Source organism: Aplidium turbinatum, chromosome 9, assembly GCF_918807975.1.
Source record: "Aplidium turbinatum chromosome 9, kaAplTurb1.1, whole genome shotgun sequence".
NCBI classification, from domain to species: Eukaryota; Metazoa; Chordata; class Ascidiacea; order Aplousobranchia; family Polyclinidae; genus Aplidium; species Aplidium turbinatum.
Window position 1 is genome coordinate 19,829,973 of NC_137480.1, and position 21,562 is coordinate 19,851,534.

At 37.4% G+C, this 21,562-nt stretch overlaps 2 protein-coding genes across 4 annotated transcripts; both read left to right on the plus strand.

Annotated features, from left to right (window-relative positions):
* Positions 1-2,325: 2,325 nt before the first annotated feature.
* Positions 2,326-15,456, plus strand: LOC145777201 (tyrosyl-DNA phosphodiesterase 2-like). 2 transcript variants are annotated; one of them, XM_082588521.1, is made up of 9 exons: positions 2,326-2,425; positions 8,183-8,313; positions 11,530-11,653; positions 12,550-12,671; positions 12,970-13,079; positions 13,417-13,509; positions 13,759-13,836; positions 14,448-14,585; positions 14,912-15,456. In XM_082588521.1, the coding sequence occupies exons 1-9, from the start codon at positions 2,376-2,378 to the stop codon at positions 15,083-15,085; spliced, it is 1,020 nt and encodes a 339-aa protein (XP_082444647.1). In that variant the 5' UTR covers positions 2,326-2,375; the 3' UTR covers positions 15,086-15,456. The 2 variants fall into 2 exon arrangements, with proteins under 2 accessions (XP_082444647.1, XP_082444648.1); XM_082588522.1 differs by lacking the exons at positions 2,326-2,425; positions 8,183-8,313 and adding an exon at positions 11,165-11,380.
* LOC145777202 (tyrosyl-DNA phosphodiesterase 2-like) lies at positions 15,410-19,850 on the plus strand. 2 transcript variants are annotated; one of them, XM_082588524.1, is made up of 8 exons: positions 15,410-15,549; positions 16,086-16,191; positions 16,500-16,618; positions 17,078-17,187; positions 17,810-17,902; positions 18,021-18,098; positions 18,436-18,585; positions 18,921-19,850. In XM_082588524.1, the coding sequence occupies exons 1-8, from the start codon at positions 15,516-15,518 to the stop codon at positions 19,119-19,121; spliced, it is 891 nt and encodes a 296-aa protein (XP_082444650.1). In that variant the 5' UTR covers positions 15,410-15,515; the 3' UTR covers positions 19,122-19,850. The 2 variants fall into 2 exon arrangements, with proteins under 2 accessions (XP_082444650.1, XP_082444649.1); XM_082588523.1 differs by having other exon boundaries at positions 15,418-15,549; positions 16,083-16,191.
* The last annotated feature ends 1,712 nt before the right edge of the window (positions 19,851-21,562 follow it).

Below are 21,562 nucleotides of genomic sequence, written 5' to 3' on the forward strand. Positions count from 1 at the left end.
GATAGGTTATTTCTGGTAGTTTCACATACTTTTGTTGTAGGGGCTTTTGACGCAGGGCCGGTTACTGAGATTGACAGAATAAAATTTCCGATTGCTGAAGTTTTGTTGCCGGGAATTATTCCATCCATTAGGTGCCGCTAAATGGAGAGCAGACCTCAACGTGCGTTGCTCAACAGCTCAAGTGCACAACTGCACTGCACATCCTGAGAGTCAAAACAGCACCGCTTAATCTTGAAGCTTAATTCTTCGTTCCAGAAGTCACGCAGCTATCGGCAGTCAATACATTAGAGATGCAGCGAACCCAAAATTTTTATTCGCACACCGCACCGCAACTGACTCATCTATCCGCGCACCGCACACCGCAATTTATCTGGAACTTTGACACTGCACCGCACCGCACACCGCAAATTACAAAATTTTCAAAAAATATTTTAACGCGTTATTTTTTAGAAAGTCAATTGTGGCAAAAAGCACCCATGGCATATAACTGGTAACCTACCGTACCAGTACAGTTGTGCACTAATTGACTAGGCTAACCAGATTATATTCTCTTATCAGCAATGCATCTAAGTTCTAAGACATCATGCCTTTTCAAATAGAATGTTCCTGGATCCAGTATCAGGACTTTTGAACACTTTTTGTAAGCAATAATGCAATTTTAATGTCAGTGGCTATATGATCAGGACTTTTGAACACTTTTTGTAAGCAATAATACAATTTTAATGTCAGTGGCTATATGAACTACCATAGCCTACACACACAAGAGTGAAACTTATAGCCTGAACTCACTGGGCTAACTGTTATAGTAACTAATGCGGTAGTTGCGCTAGGCCTATAGCCTGATAACTGAGCTTATCAGCTAAGCCATTAACCAAAAACATTCGTACAGCTTCACTCACAAGTCACAAGCCAGCCCCAAAACCCTGTCAACTGCAAGCCATTTGCAATTTGCATAGCTTTCCAGCTTAAAAAACTGATCCGTGTTTCCAATTTAAATTTCAAGTTTCATAACTGATTTTCTTGAAAAGTTGAAAGTTTACGTTTACAAAAGTTTAATTTCTTGAAAGTTTACGCGGCAAGCGGCGCGGCTTTGTCATTTCAACCTTCCACGCGGCGCGGCACGCGGCAAAAAAGTCAAAAGCGGCCGCGTACGCGGCACAGCGCGGCCCGGCTTGCATCACTACAAAACATCATATATTTAGAAATGTTTGCGGCAACTCTGGTCAACAACTTGGCTCTGTTGTATTGTTTTTGCTTTTCTCTGGATCTGGATCTTTTCAAAGGAAAAACTTTGAAATGTTTGCAGCAACTCCGATCAGCGACTTAGCTCTGGTGTATTTTTTTCTCGATCTTTTCAAGGGACGGAATAGTTGCACCCGTTAAGTATGCTAAGTGTTGAATAATTTAATCTGATTAGCTTAGGGAAGGAAAGATCATTTGGTCATCTCATCAGCTGCTCTCAAAACAATAAGAATAAAATTTTATTTGGAACATGTTTTTGATTGATTGAATCTTTCTCCTCGGACTGGGAAATCTCATTCTTAAGCCTGACAGTTTCGCATACTTGTAGAGGCTTTGAATCACTGATGCAGGCTTGATCATCAAGATTGACAGAGTGAAGTTTCCGATTGTTGAAGTGTTGTTGCGGTGATTTATTTTATCCATTAGATGCCGCTGAATACTGAATAGAGAGCAGACCTTAACATGTGTTGCTCAAGTGCACACCCTAAGAGTCAAAACAGCGCCGCTTGATCTTGAAGCTTCTTTGTTCCAGAAGTCACACGCTAACCAACTGAGCTATCGGGACAGACTTTTTCATAACAACATTGAAATGGCAGTGTTAGTGAATGTGGTAGGCCACTAAAAGGTGATATCATTTGTAATCAAGGTCTTTTAACTTCACAACGTACTTGAGTAGAGCTTTCCAGTGTCAGTTTAAGACAAAAGTAGCATGCACTACTTTTGGTCTGAGTAGTGGCAACATGTTGTTTTTCATCAACTGGCAGCGAGAAGCACTGTTTTATTGGCAGATTGTAGCAATAGTGTGCTACTTGTAAAGTAGCCGATGCCCATTGCTCACCTTTGTTTAACCTAAAGAAAACATAGACTACATCATATAGAGGTACGGGAAGGCGTAGGTTAAAGCTATAATATGGCCTAATTAAATTTGAATTGGTTTGGTTAAAATGTTGTTTTTAGTTTTTACCCTAAACTGCCTAGCTGGCCTTAGGTTTAATCCAACTAAGGCCATTTTGAGCATACCCTTCCAATCTGCATGAAACAATTGAAACATTACTTGTCATGCATGCGTTTATAATACCATAGGTCGGGATTAAACTAAGTATTTAGGTTGATGCTGCAAATCAAACAAAGCAATGAGTGATGTTGAAACAGAGTTTTTGGAAATTACAGGTGCTTCAGACAGGTAAAAGTGCTAAATTTAATTTTTTTCTGTTAGTTAACCCATTTATGCCTAGCGTCCTACATGTAGGACACCTAGGCTACTCCAATTAAAAAATTTCTTCGCACGTTCAGTTTTTAGATTTAGATGAAGTCAAAATACGTTTATGAGTGTTTTTGCAGCATATATCACAACTTTTTTCATAAATTGCTTGTTTTGTTGAGACTTGACATCATTTTCAATTTTCCCGATTTTGCCAATTCTGATATTTTGAAGATGCATGTCGAATTAGCCTATATCAATAAATCCGCATATGCAAATAAGCTTCCAAAAATATTTGTTATTGCCTTTATTCGTTATGTATCAACATATTTTACAGCAAATGTTTAAATTTAATCGGCAGCAAAGTTTTTGAGAAAATTGGTTCAAAAGATTGGTGTCCTATATATAGGTCGCCAGGCACACGTGTTAGCAAAATGAAGCAAAAGCGACAATCAATTCCCACGCATCAAGTGGTACCAAACAACGATTCCCTATGATTTCTACGCTGTATAACAAAGCAGTTGTGTTTGTTTTTAGAACAATAACATAATTATTGTAATTTGCTGAAATTTTTGATGATCTTTTAGTTTTCTCTTGGCATTTTTAAATGGAGGGCATCTTGACGTAAGCGCATTCGGCCTCAGAGCGATTTCGATACGCTAAATGACTTATTTCAGTGATGTGTTGCTTTGCTAATTTTCATCTTCGTATTTTGTGAACTTTCGTTTCAATAAAATGCTCGATGACAAGAGATTCCCCATTTATCATTTTGAGCGATAACGACTAGGCCTACGCATTACGCACAAGAAACTTGCAAAATTTGATAGCGAATTTGCCTAGCGTCCTATATGTAGGACGGTCTTTTTCTCGACCGGTACTAACATAAGTAAGAAAAAATAAATTGTGAAATGTTTTTTAGGTCATGATTATGCAATACTTAAATTTTCAAATTTTTTTTTTAAGTATTTTCACTTTCGGCACAAATGGGTTAAAGATATGAAGACCAAAATTGTCCATGTTGTTTTGATTATGTATAAATTCAGGCTAGCATAAAAACTGGCAACTCTTAGCTCTGGAATCTTACATGATAACTCTTTCATGTTTCTGCTTTAGATCTAAGCTTGTTTAGGAATATGGCAAGTAATAATTTGAATTTACATTCACGTTTACATTACCTTTGGTATTGAAACAGTTGTGTGCAAAAATCTGATGCAATGAATTATTAAAAACTGGTACTTTCAAGATGTAGGTTATGATTTCTAAAACGAAACAGAAATCAAACTTAGTTACTAGTTCACTTAAAACCTTAATAGCTTGTTTCACCTAAATAGGATCATCAGAAGGAACTAAAAAACATGCAAAAATAATAAATCGGTAATACTTAAAAATGTACGGAATATTATAACCTCAATGCTGTCTGCATAAAAAAACTCAGAATTATTAAAAGTTACTACCAGCAGCTGCTGCATAAGCCTCAACTAATAGGTCTCCCAAAAACAAACTAAAGTAAATACAGGCCTTAAAACTCATGTATTTTTCCGGCAGCCATCGTGGCCTACCGAGAACTCCTTCTCGGCGGCCAAATCTGTGTGCTTGGAGGCCAAAATACAAATAACGATAGTACAAGTAAATAGAATTAAACTTGCAACAATGCTAAAATGATCACTTAGTGTTGTTGAAGTCTGAGCGACGTCCTGCTATAGAATTGTTGTACCACGCAATAACTGAGCCTTTATTGGGATTGTAATCCGGTATTACGGGACCATCTAACGACACTAAATTGTTTCAACTGCATGCCGCCTTTCATAAAACCTGACCAATGTGACCATAGCATTTATACCGTTATGATGTCACCATTTAGGGTGTGAAGTCACTAACACACAGCGTAAACATTTCTCAACTCTGAAGACACGTGTTTTCCCCTCGGGTGTCAACTAACCTACCCAGACAACAAAATCCGTCATTTTTACATTGATTGTACCAGGGGCGCAACTAGGGGGGCTGTCTAGTCGGCATGACAGCCCCCTTTAAGATTTGCAACTTCAAGAAGAGGGACGACTAACTAGACTGAGACTTACGTACTACTTAACGTGTGTCCGTTCAAGCTACGTCCTATGCATACCAAACTTGTTTCAGGCTCAAGTCGCATAAACCGCAATACAAAATATTAACAGACCGTCATTTATTCACGCAATATGATGTCATAAAAACAAAATGGCTTGGGAAACCGGCTCAGCTTTACGCTTATACAACGGCATGAAAAAGAAGCTTTGCAAAGCCATCATTTTAACAAGTTCTCATTCTCAGGTTCAATCGTTTTCTTCTTCTTGCCTTTGTTCTCTCAAAACAACACACGCGCGCACACACGCGTAAGGGACTTCTGTTAATCACATGCAGAAACGGATTGGCATGCACGACGCACGTGACTTGCAGGCGTTTTGCGGACGGCGGAGCATTTTTTCAATTTTTATTTTTTTCCTTACTCCGTATTATTTCCGAATCCAATTACCCGATAAAAAGCGGTTTTTAGATTCGATTCTGGATGGATTCGAATCTTAAGGATTTGAAATTCTACTTTGGGCATCCCTACTTAGGATGCAACCTTATTAACCCACAAAACGAAACTGCAGCTGGCTTTAGGCTAGTCTGATTTGTAATCTTCGTATGATCGCAACTTCACACATTCTTTAAACCAATTTTATAATTTTGGTATCAAAAAGACGGCAATTAAATTTTCTTTACAATCTTGACGTGTATCCAAGCCCTAAGCTTGCGTGGACTACTTTTTAAAATGTGGGCTTGGAGAGCAAACAATTTGCTGCCTACTTTTGAAAGAGCGGGAAACTTTTTTGAGAGAGTAGCAAGCGCGGACAGAGCGAAAACGGTCGCTTCGCACGTCACAGAATTGGATCATTGCGCTGTCAAATTACACTAGGCTAATATTCTAACAATCTAACTGTGATATATCCACTTCTACAAATAATTGTTAGTTTTCTCTCTCGTTGCCGACCCCCTTTGATTTTTTCTAGTTGCGCCGCTGGATTGTACGTTTGCAGTTGTTCAATCAGGGTAAAAATGACAAATTTTGTTGTCTGGGTACTAGTGGGTAGTTCTGCTTTTTAACAACGATTCAATGTCGACAACATTGAATCTACATAAAAACGACAACATTGCCAGCCTGCAAATTCGGATTTACAGGCTGGCAATCAGGGATTCAATCGGATCAGGGATTCATACTATAGGGATCGCCAACTCGGTTGAATATCCAACAACCGGAGTGTAAAAGTGTTGCCAGATAGTTTTTATATTTTAGAAAAAATATTATTTTGGCATTTTTAAAGTAGTAGTTGTCCAAAACTTGCCCGTAAATAAATATTTTAAAACTAATCTAAAGAAATTTTATTGTTCACTTATCAAACTATCATATTTTTGGCAAATTTACCCTCTCTTGTACATAAAACATATTAAGCCTACTTGAAAAATATTTACCGGCTTCAACACTTAAAACATGAAGCTCTTTAATCCTGAGGTGTTATTTAATTTTCTCAATTTTTTTTGTTCTTAACTGGTTTCTAATAATTTTTTTTACACCAGCAAGTTTTATTTAAGTTTGGTACATAAATTTAGAACATTCTTATTGCAAAGTTACACAACTACAAACTACTTTAACTCAATCTTGTGCAATTTTAAACTTCAGGTTAGTTTTAAACGGACAAGCTTTGGGCGACCACTACTCTTTAAAAATGCCAAAATAATATTTTGTTCTAAAAATATAAAACATATCTGGCAACACTTTTACACTCCGATTGTTGGATTTTCAGCCGAGTTGGCGATCCCTATACTATGAATCCCTGCTTCGGATTAACACTTTGTTAAAATAAACGTTGGGAATTACAAACAAGACTTATAGCTGGTGATCGCAGCTGGATATTTTCCATACAATAGCAAATGTTTCCGCACAAGACAACAGTGGTGATTATGACGCGCTGACCTAATTCTGCGTCACTCTTTGATACTAGATATTTTCGTCAGTTAATCTACGATTATTCTATTGCACAGATAATTAGCTAGAAGAAATCGGCGGCCAAATTGGCCGACTGAGGAGGTAGCGCTGGCGGTCATTTAAGCACTACTTAGCAGCCATAGCCGCGATGGCTGCCGGCTGCTTTAAGGCTTGAAATACTATTATTTATGACATCATAGAGAAGCAAAATGCACACCACTGAAGGATCTTGTAAAAAACAAATTAAATTTGTGTTATTTTAAAATGATTGAGTTTAAATTTATTGTGATGAGGACATTTACTCACCAACTGAAAATGCTTGTTTAGAAGGTGGGTGCAGTCGGTCTATAGAATGGCCTTCATTAGAATAGAATAGCTTTCAGGAAGACAAATGCCACAATTATTGTGACCACCTCCGCTACAATAGTCCCACACCACCTAAGATAGTTTGGTACAATTACGTTTAAACCTATCGGTGAAGGAACATTTGTGATTGTTGAAACGAGCTTTCAAAGTTGTTTCACTATACAACCAATATAATTTTGGACCTTTAGGCCATTATCACTAGTGGCCTTATAAATAACGGGCTTTGGCAAGTATTGTCCATTAAAAGGGCAATCAGATTTCACCCTGCAATTGCAGCCAGACTGGGATAGTTCATTGTTAACCTGCAATATTGATTGTGAGTGGATATTATGCTTGCATTATTCAAAGCGCAGCTATAGCTTAGCTTAATAGTATTGTTTCTGTAATGGGGTGGAAAATGTATGAAAATAAGTCTAGAAAATTCTCTGCCAATGTTGCTATGAACCTACAAGCTCAAAGGACGATTAAACCTTAAAATTTTCCTACTTTTTCTAGATGACCGTGAGGTGTTAGCAGGGTTGTATCAAACTTTCTCCATAAAACCACTTTTCAAAAGGTCATCATCATAAGCAGATGCGGTCTTGTCAAATTCATTCTGGCCAAAGGATGTAGCAGACAATTTGCAATCATAGTCAGGATTTTTTTTTTAATGTTAGGTGGGTGATTATACTGGGCATAGATATAGATTGGATCGCTGTTGGGTTTTCGGTAATGCCAGAATTTACCAGATAACAGATTCAATGTCACATCAAGAAAATCAGTTTCAATGAGGCCAGTTTCAACAGTAATATCTGAGCCATGTTGTTTGAACAATTGAACAACAATTTTTTACAAGCGGTCAACTTTAATGCCAGATAAATTATGTAAAATTGCCAGACCATCATCAGGATACAACCCAAGCATCTGTCTGTCAACAAAAAAGTAGAAAGATCACCAAATAACCAACTCGCAAGCCTCAGCATCATCAAACAAGCCCATGGTAACATCAAACAAACCATCTTTTTTAGACCAAGTGTCACCACCATCAAAGTGCAATGATATACTACAAATATTTTTAATATCTGGGATTGTGTCCCAATTTAGTCATGTTTTGTATTCAGGTTTTTTTAGCTCTATGGAGATAATGATAATTTATTTCACACCAGTTTGGTGCAAAATAGTGTAATGATGGAGATGTGTAGATATAATTTCGCTGATCATGTATCGCCTCTAAGTGTTTTTCTATCCTAGAATATTCTCACACAAGACAGTTTTGGCCTAAAAGGAATGCAACCAATTTGATTCCTAACTTTTATTTGTTTCATTTTTTCATTCATTCATTTATAAAATTACAGAATGACCACCCTAACAACCAGCTTATCTTTTGACAGTGAAATTGCTTCATACTACTTGGAACTTTCCGATGGAAATATACATGCTGCCGTTGAACTTTATTTTGATGACAATAGACCAGCAAAGTCATCTTTTACCACCCTTTTAAGTGATAACACATCGTCTGAACGTAATATGACAAATCTGTTTATGTGTTGTGTATTGATGCATTGTATGATATGTATTAGTATCAGGGTTGAGAAAAACCCAGGTTTTTTAAAAAAGCCCAACCCGCATCCCCATGGGTTTTTTTAAAAGAATCCGGGTTTTTTTGGGTTTTATTTAAAAAAGATGCAAAAAAGGTAGATTCATGCTTATTTCAACTCAAATACTACTTTTTACCAATGAAGTGCCTCTCACTCACAGTACATGCTGGCATAACTCAATAAAAATAATGCACTATGAGGCTGTTTAATTATGAGGCCTGCTTGCATAAATGAGTTTTAGTGTAGTACAAAGTGGCAGTGCTTGATTTTTGTGTAAAGAAATATCCACTGTATTTTCAATTTATCTTTGGATTAACTTCACAATCACATCCTTAAGTCCTAATCTGAAGTTTGTTTTAAGTATCTTGCAGAGATATCTAGAGAAGGGGATATGAAGGCTCGCAGCGATTGCCTTATTCTCGTGACACTACCAGGGCGGTAGTTTGTAGTGCTTTAAACATGTGGTTCTTTTTAAAATCGTAGAAAGTGTTGTAGTGCAGCTGGTACAATGAGCTACAGAAGACAGTTAGCAAATGTTACGTAGAGCATATTCAAAGAATACTTGTCTACAAAGACAGTTGAAAAGTTGCGAGTAAGCTGCTTTTTTTAACAAAGCCTTTGCAGTAGGCTAGATGTAAAGCAAGTATATAATAAGTAGTTGAATTAACAAGCAACCATGAGGATGCTGTGACTATCCAGGCCTGATGCTAATAACGCAATGCAAGTTATCATAACAAGATTTATTAAAGTACTATAGGTGCCAATTGTCATTTTACGATAAACACAGATTATTTACGATAAACAAAAGCCCTTCTATTGTCAGACGTAATAAAAGCCTTCGTATCCCCTTTAGATATCCCTGGTACCTTGTAGTACTTTGGTTCATTTTTTCATTTTTCTTGTAAAAATTGGACAAATATGATGCTCTGGGTTTTTTATGGTTTTTTTTGTTTTTTTTTAAGTGGGTTTTTAAAAAAAAAACACCCGGGTTTTTTTGGGTTGGGTAAAATACCGACAACCCTGATTAGTATGTAGGCCAGTTGTTTTTAAATTTGGCTCTATAGCTGCATGTGGCTCTCAAAATCGCTATGGTATTTAATATAGCCTATACACAGGGTCATCAATATTTAGCGTTACAATCTATTTCATCCATCGAGGTTCTGGCTAAAGAGTCGAGAGTGTCGTATGGGACCATGTCAACTTTACTCCGAAAGGACCTGAAAATGTCTCCATTTAAGCATGCCAAGAAACAACAACTTTCTGCTCAAGTTGTTGATAAACAACTCCAAAGATCCTGGATTCTTCTTTCCTGCATTCAAGATGGCATGCTACTAATCTCGTTTTCAGTGATGAGAAGAAATTTGATGTTGAACATCACTTTAACACCCAAAACGATCGGGTTTGGTCGAGAGATGGGGATGAAGCATCTCGAGTGGTGACAAGGAAACAATGTGCCGCCTCAGTGATGGTCTGGGCAGCCGTGACAGAGTCCGGTAAAAGACCCCTCTTTTTTGTTGTCCAGGGGGTGAAATTCAACCAGCAAAACTATCGAGATGACATCCTCATTGGCGCATTGTTGCACTGGGCCCAGAAGCACTTCAAAAAACGTCCCTGGTTTTTTCAGCAGGACTCTACACTATCACATGGGGCTAAAAAGACTCAGGAGTGGCTTTCCGAGAATGTCCCGCAGTTCATTCCCAAAGAGGAATGGCCTCCATCTTCCCCCGATCTGAATCTCCTTGGTCATACCTTGAGAGCAAGGTCTCGGCCACTCACCATCAAAGTTTGGAAGCTCTGAAGGTGAAACTGTAGAAGGAGTGGGCCAAAGTCCCTCAGAAAGTAATTCGTGACACATGCAAGGCTTTTCCTAAACGTCTTCAACTAGTTATTGACGCAGATGGAGGACATATTGAATAATATTTTGTGTATTAACTCTCTATTGCTTTTTCCACAATAATACATTTGCAAAAATTCAAAATTTTCTTTCATTTCATAAATCCAACCAATTTAAGTTGTAACGATAAATACTGATGACCCTGTATATTATCATTTTTATTTGTATATAACAAATTTCTCATTTTTTTAAAGGGCGAGGAAACCCAAATTAACTTTGCGAGTTTTTTGTTTCAGCGTGATGTCATTGTGTACAACATGCGTTTTAGCAATAAAAAAATCCAAATTTTGTTGCCCTCGTCTCGCTAGGGCCGCTTTTGTTTGATACCCGTTTGCGAGGTCTCGTTGCGCATCAAGCTGTGATTCTGTTCGCTGTGACGTCACAAGGTACATATAGTTGTGGCCAAAAGTTTAAGACCAGACTTGATTTATGACGATTTTTGCATTACTTCAAAATACTGCATCAGATATACGATGATGCATAAAGATGATGCAACTGAAACAATATATGATGCAGTATTTTGAAGTAATGCAAAAATCGTCATAAATCAAGTCTGGTCTTAAAGTTTTGGCCACAACTATATGTACCTTGTGACGTCACAGCGAACAGAATCACAGCTTGATGCGCGCGAGACCTCGCAAACGGGTATCAAACAAAAGCGGCCTTAGCGAGACGAGGGAAACAAAATTTGGATTTTTTTTTTGCTAAAACGTATGTTGTACACAATGACATCACGCTGAAACAAAAAACTCGCAAAAAGTGAATTTGGGTTTCCCCGCCCTTTAAGCATTCTATTCTGGGCCTGAAAGATAATTGAATGTGATATTACAGCCATGTTTGTGAATGCAAGCAAGCTATTTCATAATAGATTAATTGTTTGTTTTGTGTGTGTTTTTGTAAGCCTTTGCTTTTTGTTTAGGCATTTACAATAGCATCAGTCATTATGAAATTAAAAATTGAGAGAAATTAACAAAGTCTCAAATGCTTTAACATACCAGATAGCAATTATAGGCAAGATCTGTTTAATTTTGTAGTTTTATATATACATAACTACTCTTCTTTTAACATGTCTGGACTTGGTTGCGAACTTGCGATTGGTATGTTTTATCTGTATGCTAGGTTCATACTTTGTCACAAATTGTTTTTGTTTGCATGCTTATCATATCGGCAATACTTTTATTTTTAGCTATTGTAATTAATTTACTGCTGATGCTATTAATTTTATAACTATGTTCATTTTGTTTAGTTGCTTCCGTTGTTCCAACAGCAAAACCAAGCAATGAAATGCTTGTGTTGCTATGGAACATACAAGGTTTGCTATCAACACGTATACGAGAACGAACGGTTGAAACAGCGAAGGAAATTAAAAGGTAGAACAAGATTATAAGTAATTTATTTATGAGGACTTGATGCCCAGATATTGATCCAATTGTTATCTTATAATTGAGTAATTTTATGAATCAATAAGAGTTACGTATTATTCAGACTTGTGAGCTGTCTAAATGTCTTTGGAAATATTCTTTTGCCCTAAAATTTCATATCAAAGAATGCTGTTTCTTTTTAAGCCACTTTGGAGTAACTTTTGAAAAAAAATGTTTTGAACAGGTTGTGGTTCTGCTCTCAACACACAAATAAATCAGACATTGCTAATGGCTATGATCAGATAAAAAGCAACATCAAGCATAAGGTCTTGCTCTTTTTCTGTTTGTTGACGAATAGTGTTCTATGCATCCAGGCTATGCTGATTTAAAAAATGAATATGAAGACAAGCAATACCAGCTGGCCAGGGTCTGCTACTATTCAGTGAGTCCGATTCGGTGAGTTCCTAACCCCTAACCGTAACCCCTAACCCTAAAAACGGCAATGATAATTAGGCTACGGTACCCAATAATTTAAAAAAAAAAATTGAAAAAATCCCCCGTTAAGGGATCGGACTCACCGAAACGGGCCATTCCGAGCTGGCCAGGTATTTAGGGTAAAATTAATCTCTCAAAAACTTGGCTTTATAAAATGACATAGCTGAAAAATGCTCTTTAGGCCTAAGCATGTTCTCTGAATTTTTTTTAGACACAATTAACTTCCATTTCACAATTGGTGAGGCCACTTTAGGCTAAAGTTCAGTTTGATAAAGTAAAAATGATTAGATACATGTGCATACAAATTAAGAATTCAAAAAATCAGCAACCAAGTATTACACCTACCTCTGCCGCGGTATAAATTATGATGACTAAACAGGATATATATTCGTTTTTATTTTATTTTTCAGATACCAACCTGATGTCATTATGTTGCAAGAGGTTATTTTTGATTCGCTGGATTATTTCAGAAGTACCTTTGAAGACTATGAATGTTTTTGTCCTTCTGATTTTTCAAATGACCAGAGAGTGTGTACGCATTGAGTTGTACTGGTAGTTTTTATTGCATTTTCTTACTTACAATTGTTCCTTTTTATCAATACGCAGTGGTGTTACATTTGTTTTGCTTTGTTACTTTCAATGGAGAGGTACAATTTTATTTAAAAGATGAAATAATTATCGACGTTATAAGTGCCAGTGGGATGCTTTACGAGTTGAAATAAACATTGAGACCAGTTGCCATAAAAAACTCCCAAAATATAGAGATTTTTGCCACTGTTCAAGCTCACTCCTTGTAAGCTTAGTAAAGTAATCTTATTGTCACATTCTAGATGCCTTCTTCAACGCTCTGTTGGTTCGCAGGAAAACCTTCGTTGTTGAGTCAAAGAAACTTGTTAATTTCGGTGCATCTCTAGAAGAAAGAGACTACATCATAGTCACGGTATTTCTAGTTTGATATGCAAGTTGCCTTCGATGAAGCATTCTTTCTGTTGCATCTGTGTTCCTGCTTGACGTTATACCATCAATTGTACGAACGTGCACGTGAAACGACTGGTCTTTTGTATGTAAAGTTGCTAGAACATGTTGTTGTTCCGCTATTGTTGTGCCATAAGTTGCTTTTAGTAGGACGTTTATTTCTGTGATACTCGAAACGCCAGTTAAGAATTAAACCATTTTTTATGTTTCTGCTAGTTTTTTCTAATTCATCGGATGAACACAGCTGCTGGAAAAGGTTGTTTGATATGTTTACTACGGTAATTTTTGCACTTTTTTCAAAGGGACGATGCTGTGAACAAAATGTGACATTAATAACTTCTCATTTGGATGCGACAAAGGCTGCTGCTTCAATTAGAATACCACAATTCATTAAGGTAAGTGGGAAATTGTTTTGACTTGGTCAAGAAAACAAATGTGGTGTGCAGATAGGATACGTCACAACACGGCCTACTAGAACAGAACGTTCTAGTAGGTCATGGTCACAACTAATTTGTAATGGTCGTGCTGGATTAGAAATTTATGGAAAATGTGGCATTGTTTTGTTGAAGTGCTAAACTTAAGTATTTTTCTAGACAGTGGGTTTTGCTACTTCTCATGGAAACTATATGTTTTATATTTTCAAGATTTGTGAGGCCATGAAGAGGGAACCACTATCGCAAACAGTCATGTTTGGAGGCGACATGAACCTCAGAGACAGTGATGTAAGAAATGGTAAAAGTATTTTATGTGGTTTGAGCTTATGTGGCCTAGGGTCTATTCAACGTACTAGTGACTAAGGCTGTGGAGTCAGGCGAAAAATATACGACTCCGAATCCTCAGTTTATAACTGGCTGACACCGGCTTCAGTGTTGCCAGATTTATTTTTTATTTTTGTTCTTTTTCATTTTTTAAAATTAAGTTCACGTTAAGTTGTGATCGAAATTGAAATGTCGACTTCCATAAAAACTAACAAGAACAAATGTTTTTATTTTCTTGTGAAGTTGTAGAGCTCAACACGGAGAACAAGAAACAATGTTTTGAAAAAAGATTGGAAACAAATTTTTTTGTGTATCGTTTTGTATCAAGTCGGAGTCGGCGGAAACACGCCAAAATCCTCGCGGCTCATCAACTCCACAGCCTTGCTAGTGACAGAGCACGTTTTATCAACACAGGAAATCTATAAACTTAAATTAAGTTAGCACCTTTATAATTTTTGTATAAACTTGGTAGTTTTTTTACACTTTTATACCATTGAAATTTAGCCTTGGTTATGCTGAATTAGTAACTGAATATCGGATTCCAGTAGCCTTGGCTAAGTGATAGCTTTATTAAGGTCACTGAAGCAAAGAAGAAAAGTGACGTTGTTGCGAAGGACATAGAAGACGTTTGGGAGAAGCTAGGCTCCCCTGCGGAAACGAAGTATACGTGGGATTGTCAGAGAAACGATAATCAGGACTTCAAAACGTCACGCGTAAGACGAGCAACAATTTTGAAGAATAAGTTAATTTTAAACTGAAAGTAAAGGTTATACTTTGTGAATCAAATTGCACAAAACAATGGCGTTTCTGTGAAGTGTGGTTAATATTGACACCAAGCAACTTCAATCAATCCCAACTTTTGGGGCAATCCAAAAGTGGGGCCCGAGGCAACTTCACCCCCTAAATCCGGGCCTGTGTTGAACAGATGTATTCAGCTAATAGCTACCGTTTTGACTCGCAGTAAAAAAATCCACTGTATTTTTCATTGCTGTTCAACAAAACTACAGAGATGTTTTGAATGAGTAGAACATCTTTCTAGGCTCGGTTTCGGTTCGACCGAATATACATGCGGAAAGAAGATCCTGCAAAAAAGATCCATTTCAAACCTGCTTCCATGAAATTCATTGGAACTAAAAGATTACCTTGTGGACTGTTTCCATCTGATCATTGGGGAGTATTAGCCACCATGAAACTGCCGGAAGAGAAAGATTAATCATATCCATGACGCTCATTTGACGTGCTCCCATTTGTATAGAAAAATATAAAATGTGGTTTTGTTTTGTTCTTTTCAGTCTTAATCATTCATAATTTCAATTCCTGTGTTTGTGTGCGATATGATCGATGTTTTTGTTACTTCCGTCAGCTATTTTCTTATTTTGAGAATATTGGTTTAATCTAGCAGTACGAATCCATGATATTGATACGTTCGATCTGTGCAATTTCGCATTATGGGATAAATTTTGTGTTTCACTTATAAGTGATAGTTGAAATTAACACTTTCTTTTGAATTATTTTCCATTTCGTTGCCGCGTAATTTTCGTTGTTCGCTGCGTACTTGATGCTTCAGATGGATCTATTTTCTAGGCAGAGTAATTTAATTTAATGCAACATTTTAATGTCTTGGTTGTTAACTTGAATTGGTGATGGCTCAGTCTGAAAGCACAGCTCCGTTGCAAGGTAAGAAGGTGTTTTTTGTATTGCACAATCAATAGTGTAGCACCGTTTGCAATCGGCTATGCAGTAGATTAGTCTTGTTCTTGCCTCGACACTACAACTTAAGTTAGAATAAGTCTGAACGTCCTTATTAACAAAAAGTGAAAGTGCGGGAATAGGCGTTGGGTGCGCACAATATTCACTAAAATCAAATGATTAACACCAAGGGAGGTTGCTTTGTTTTTCTTGTGTTTTTAAAGACAGTTCCTGCATGACAGTTTTTAAAGACAGTTTTTAAAGACATGACAGTTTCCTGATGATTTGCTATTGCACAGTGTTTTAAAATGCTTTATTTTAGAAAGTTGATCCCATTTCACTGTAAACTCCAGCAAAACCGGATATTCGTTTCTTAGGATGCTGAGCAAGCTTACAGAGCATCTGTTGTACGTTATGCTTACGATTTTCTCATGGCCTTGCGTAGTGGCAACTAACTCAAAGCTACCCAAGGTGTGGGCAGAAGCAGTACAGCATGCCAATAATTACTGACTTGCTTTTAGCAGATAGTAGTGGCGGTGGTGAAGTGACAATACTTCAATGGAATGTCCAAGGATTGCTCCCTGGCCATTTGCATGAAAGAACTGTTGAAACTGCAAACGAGATCAACAGGTGACTAATGACTATCCTAGCCAGTAAACCCACCTTTTTACATTAATTCAAAGTCTAAAGATGTCAGTAGTTGGTTGTTTGCAGACCGGTATATTGGTTTTCATTGGGCCTATTGGTAAACCCAGAACCACGGTCATACAAAAACAGCTACCATGGCTTGACGAACGTCACGTTTTTATTCAAGCAGTTTGATCATCTTTATAATTTTTCTGCTTTCTTAGGCACCAAACGTTTCTACAGTATTTGTAAATCGTTTCCGTTTCCGAAGACTTTTGCTGGCCCGCATAACTTCAAACTGTTGCTTTTAGTCTGCAGCCTGACGTCGTTATGATGCAAGAAGTGATTGCTGATACACTCAGTTACTTCAGGAATGCATGCACCAGCTACAAGCTCTTCACCCCTTCAGATTTCGAGACCTCAAAACCTTGTATGTGGCTATGCTACTAATCGCACACTAGATATTAAAGCTTTTGCTGATTGCATGATAACATTCAATGTCTTTGCCAGCTAGGGATTTAAGAAGTTGCAATTTAGTGAAAGTAGTTTAGAGTTAGTATACATGACCGTTGTGGAATTGTTTAGACATGGTATTTATTGCTTGTTGTTTTTTCACAGCAAGTCCTTTTTTCGCACAATCGAAAATCAACTCGTGGGTTTTCCATGTCTGAAAAGCAGGGCTGAAAAGTAGCGGTTTGCTATACACTGTGTTGTTGCACTCGAGGCTGTCCGTTTTTATTTCACATTTTCATCCGAGGATCATATTTCTGCTTAAGGATTCAACAGCCTGAGGATGAACATTCCCACAAATGTGCAGTGTTGTCTGAGCTGATGTATAAAAAGCGCTTATTTTCGTGACGACTCAATTTTTTTCATCTATTTCCCTCAGGCCGTTACTTCACTCTATTGATGGTTCACCAATCTACCTTTGAAGTAACATCGAAAAAACTTATTGATTTTCCATCTTCAATCCAAGGAAGAAACTTATTAATTGTTTCAGTACGTTAAATATACTTATTACTTACGGAATGGCCCGTTTCGTTGAGTCCGATCCCTTAATGGGGGATTTTTCACTTTTTTTTTAAATTATCGGGTACCGTAGCCTAATTATCATTGCCGTTTTAGGGTTGGGGGTTAGAGGTTAGGAACTCACCGAATCGGACTCACCGAATAGTAGCAGACCCTATTACTTATATATCTTCTTTAGTGTTTAATTTGTAACGATTTTGCTTAATCGATTTTATGTGGGTGGAGGTTTGGACTTGGTGAACCCCATAGTGTTTAGTTGCATCTGCCCACCAGTTTTCAATGACGCAACTTAAACTTCGTAAATGAAGAAGAAATGATGCACCCCGGCAGAGCGTACGCGGGGTTTTGTTAGGAGAGGGATAGAGGAGCATTCAATTTGAACTTTTTTGTCAAACAACAACACTATAATATCCTCAAGTTGCTTTCAAACACTAAACTTTATATAAAATTACTGAAAAAATTTTGAAAAGCGGCATTGTTCCAATGCGTTGCACCCTGCGTACGCCGCTGCACCCCAGCATATATGTGATGCTAATTGCTTGAAGGTTTCAACAAAATGGCCGGCCTGAGCCTAAATTATGTTGTTGTGCAGGGAACATGCCGCGGGCACAAGATAACCGTCATGACGTCACATTTGGAAAGCACGCGCAAGTTCGCTACAGAAAGAATCCAACAGCTGATAAAAGTTAGTTCCGTCCTTGTTGAAGGTTGAAGTTGCTTTACCAAGTTTGAAAGTTTGGTTGGATCGCTCCCAAATTTTTTTCATAGCTTACAGATCACTGTCACAGTTCTTGTCTCAACAGGTTTGTGAAGTAATGAAAGAAGCACCAACCTCCAATTCCATAATTTTCGGAGGGGACACAAATCTTGAAGACGGTGAGGTAAGCGCATGGTCAAAGGCAGACTGAAATGTAGTCTTCGTAAATTTTCCGTAATTTGTGTGTTTGGAAGGTTTCGTGTTACCAACGCATGAAGCTATTTTATACTCTTGAGACTTGATATACAAACCACGTAGGCACACATACGTGGTTGCACCACTTGCAGTAACTCTGCATGTGCAGTGCACACATGTAAATTGCTTGGCACAATGATCTGAAATGTTAAGCCATGCATTGATTTGAAATTCTTAAGATGTTAATTTACAAAAATCATGTTCATGAGCCAGTGACTTGAACTCCGATTATTTCATCATTTCTAAGTTGTGTCGCTGTTTGAAAGGTTGACTTAGCCAAAACTAAAAGCAAGGTGTTGGCGAAATCGATTGACGACATTTGGGAAAGGCTTGGCTGCCCAGCAGACACTCAGTTCACTTGGGACACTCAGGAGAACGACAATTTGCCGATTCCCGCCAACCCAGATGGCTCAAGAGTGAGTTTCGCATTCATTGATATTTTGGCCAGAAAATGGAAATGGTGGTTTTGCGAAGGAAGGTTTAACATACAACTACGTGCTTTTTTTTCGACTTTGCGGTGAAAGCCTGCATGACACCCAAAAGGTCGTCGGTTTTGCACAACCCGAGAGCATGCAGGTTGGTTTTTGCCGGGCGCTTAAAGACATACCAAAGAATGATAGCCTAACAGCTGGTTTTATGATTATTATAATCTTTTGTTAATTGAAGTGATTTGTTGTCTTGCTTCTGCATTGGGAATGTGATTTTAAGTCACAATTGGCACAAAATAAATCGTTTTTTGTTGTTTTTTAAGATTCGATTGCGGCTTGACAGGCTGTTCTTGCGGCGTGACTCTTCAAAGAATCAATCTTTGCAGCCCTCATCAATTAAACTTGTCGGAACAAAAAGGCTACCATGTGGATTATTTGCATCCGATCACTGGGGATTACTAGTTAAGCTTACCATGCCATCACCGAAAAAAAAGTCCAAGCTTAAGGCTTGGTTGAAACTTTAAAGATTCTTTCCATTCTATAGTACTATTGCTCTAATTAGATAGCGTGTTACAATAGTAGCCTATGTCGAGTTTTATTTTGCCATATAGCCTGCCCTACACTATGCACGTCAACCAACGAGAAAAGCTTGATTAATATGCACAGAGTTTGTTGAGTTGTTATATTTTGCGTAGTTACTAAGTTGAATTTTATTCCATTTCTGCATCAAGTTTTTATCCTTTAATGTTGTTCTTATTTTTCATGCACTTCCTGAATATTAGCTTATGTTGTTGACAGTGTTCTACATAAGATTAGCATCGTGTTGTGTGCGCGGAATATTGCACTGCATATTGTGTCTTATTTAAATTACAGTATATAGAAATGTTTTAAATCAAAGATTTATGGCTATTGAAACATTGTAGCTTAACATATCTACTTTGAGGTAGCAGAGTTGTTGTATTGTTGCCAGAGGTGGGCACCTGCTACTTTTAAAGTAGCGCGCTACCCGCTACCGCTACTTGGACCAAAATAGCGCGCGCTACCGCTACCAACTTACAAAAGTAGCGCGCTACCGCTACTCGGACCAAAGTAGCGCCGCTACTTTTGTCTAAAATGGAAACACTCTTCAAGTCCTTATTGACGCAAAAATGACCTTGAAAACGAGTGTTATCAATCGTTTACACTGTCATTTTAACGTCGTTATAGAAAACATATTCTAAAAGAAATCTATTGTTATGCATCTTTCAAAAACACGAGCATTTCAAAATGAGAGTCACTAAGTCCTGCCCGCGTTTTCGCTTAAGCACATCTTTTCGAACAGAGAAAAGTCTCTCCACCGCAGCACTGGAAGGAATAATGGGGGTGTTGTATTTAAAGGCATAGTAAATGAAATTTTCAAACGGGAATTAAGCATTAAAATGCGTAAACCGAACATTCAAGAATACATTTCAAAAAGAATTACCAAAAAAAATTGTTTTCACTGGCAAGGCCCAAAGTCCAATGTTTCATTTATTTTTATTTTTTTTCAAAAAGTGCAAACACTGCTCGAGAATACGTCACTATCGACAGCAATAACAAAAGCCACGTTACTACTTCTGATGTTTCAACATCAGATCTGATGTTTTAAGCAAACTGTCTAATGTTTTGATCATACATACATACATATTACATAGCCTACAGTTAAATCGCTGGCAGTAACAACTGTTGCGTGATCAACTGATTGCTCGCCTATAGTGACGTAGACTGTACAGTCGCACGCTCCGCTGCTCTCGCCAATTCTCGTTTTGAAAGCTCTGACAAAAGCGGGCGCGGAATGCTGATCAGACCGCAATGGGGCAAAATTTTATTGAAAATCGTTTTATGGTAGCATGTTATACACAAAGAACGTGGAAAATCGCCAAGTCAGGTTTTTCCTTTACTATCCCTTTAATGTAGTCCGGGGCTGAAAGTGGGTTTTTAAAGTCAACCTATACTGGAATACTGAGTGGAACTTTTTTATAGAAATACTTAGAGGGGTCCTATAGGAACAATTTTAGAGATGTTGCCACCTTCCGAACCCTGGGCAACATTTCGTTCGGTTTCCAAAGTCAATAAAATCCGGAAAATCCGCCAAGACAAAATTTGGAAAAAATCTCAATTGGTTCAAACGTAGGCATGTTATATGTCATTTTAAAGGATTTTTTGTCCAGATTAATCATATTGAGGTCTTAAAAGTTCTAATCACTTTGAATTTAAGTTATTTAAATTAACAAATCTCGATTTTTTTAATAAAAAAATCGTAAGAAAAAGAGGGATTTGGAGAAGCATTTTTTTGAAAAACTGCTGAATTCTTCTTTTTATTTAACAAAGTAGGCTACATAGTTATTCTTTGGCAGATAAAAGTTCTTCGTCGCTGTCACTCTCACTCGGACTATTGCCAACATTCCATTCATTTCGCAATCGCTGCATGTACAAAAATCGGTACCGTACAGCCAATTTTCGATTTCGAACAGGAACATGCTTTTGTGTTACATTTCGAAGCTGAAAAGAAAAGAGTTTGTCTTAGAGTTTTTCATGTTCATGATAATCCTTGTGTTTTTACCACTAAACATGGCTGTCAAGTCAATTCATTCTTCTAAAAATGGATGAAGCAGCCAAACTGAAGGGTAAAACAATGAATTCGTGTAGCCTATCATGTGACGTGACTATCATTGATCGAAGCTATGGAAAGATTAAACTTGCTATTATATGATATCATACATATTAAATACTAACTTGTGCATCCACAGCTACTGATTTTTAAGACCTCGTCAGGAGCAGATTTGATTCCAGTTGGTAGCATAATTGGATGGAGTGTTTTGGTTTCTTCATCTTTATCCCATCCGTACTAAAAGAAACCAGAATAAAGAAGCACAAAAATCACGATCTTTTTGAATTGTATAGCAATCTTTTTCAATGAAATAAATGCCTAGTTACACAGAATTAA

Bases quoted from the DNA above. Each gene is read 5' to 3' on its own strand.
- LOC145777201 (XM_082588521.1), top strand. From the start codon at position 2,376: ATGAGTGATGTTGAAACAGAGTTTTTGGAAATTACAGGTGCTTCAGAC. The intron at 13,510-13,758 runs GTAAGTGGGAAA...TATATTTTCAAG, and splicing joins GAATACCACAATTCATTAAG to ATTTGTGAGGCCATGAAGAG. The intron at 13,837-14,447 runs GTAAGAAATGGT...AGCTTTATTAAG, and splicing joins TGAACCTCAGAGACAGTGAT to GTCACTGAAGCAAAGAAGAA.
- LOC145777202 (XM_082588523.1), top strand. From the start codon at position 15,516: ATGGCTCAGTCTGAAAGCACAGCTCCGTTGCAAG. The intron at 17,188-17,809 runs GTACGTTAAATA...GTTGTTGTGCAG, and splicing joins GAAACTTATTAATTGTTTCA to GGAACATGCCGCGGGCACAA. The intron at 18,099-18,435 runs GTAAGCGCATGG...GCTGTTTGAAAG, and splicing joins CAAATCTTGAAGACGGTGAG to GTTGACTTAGCCAAAACTAA.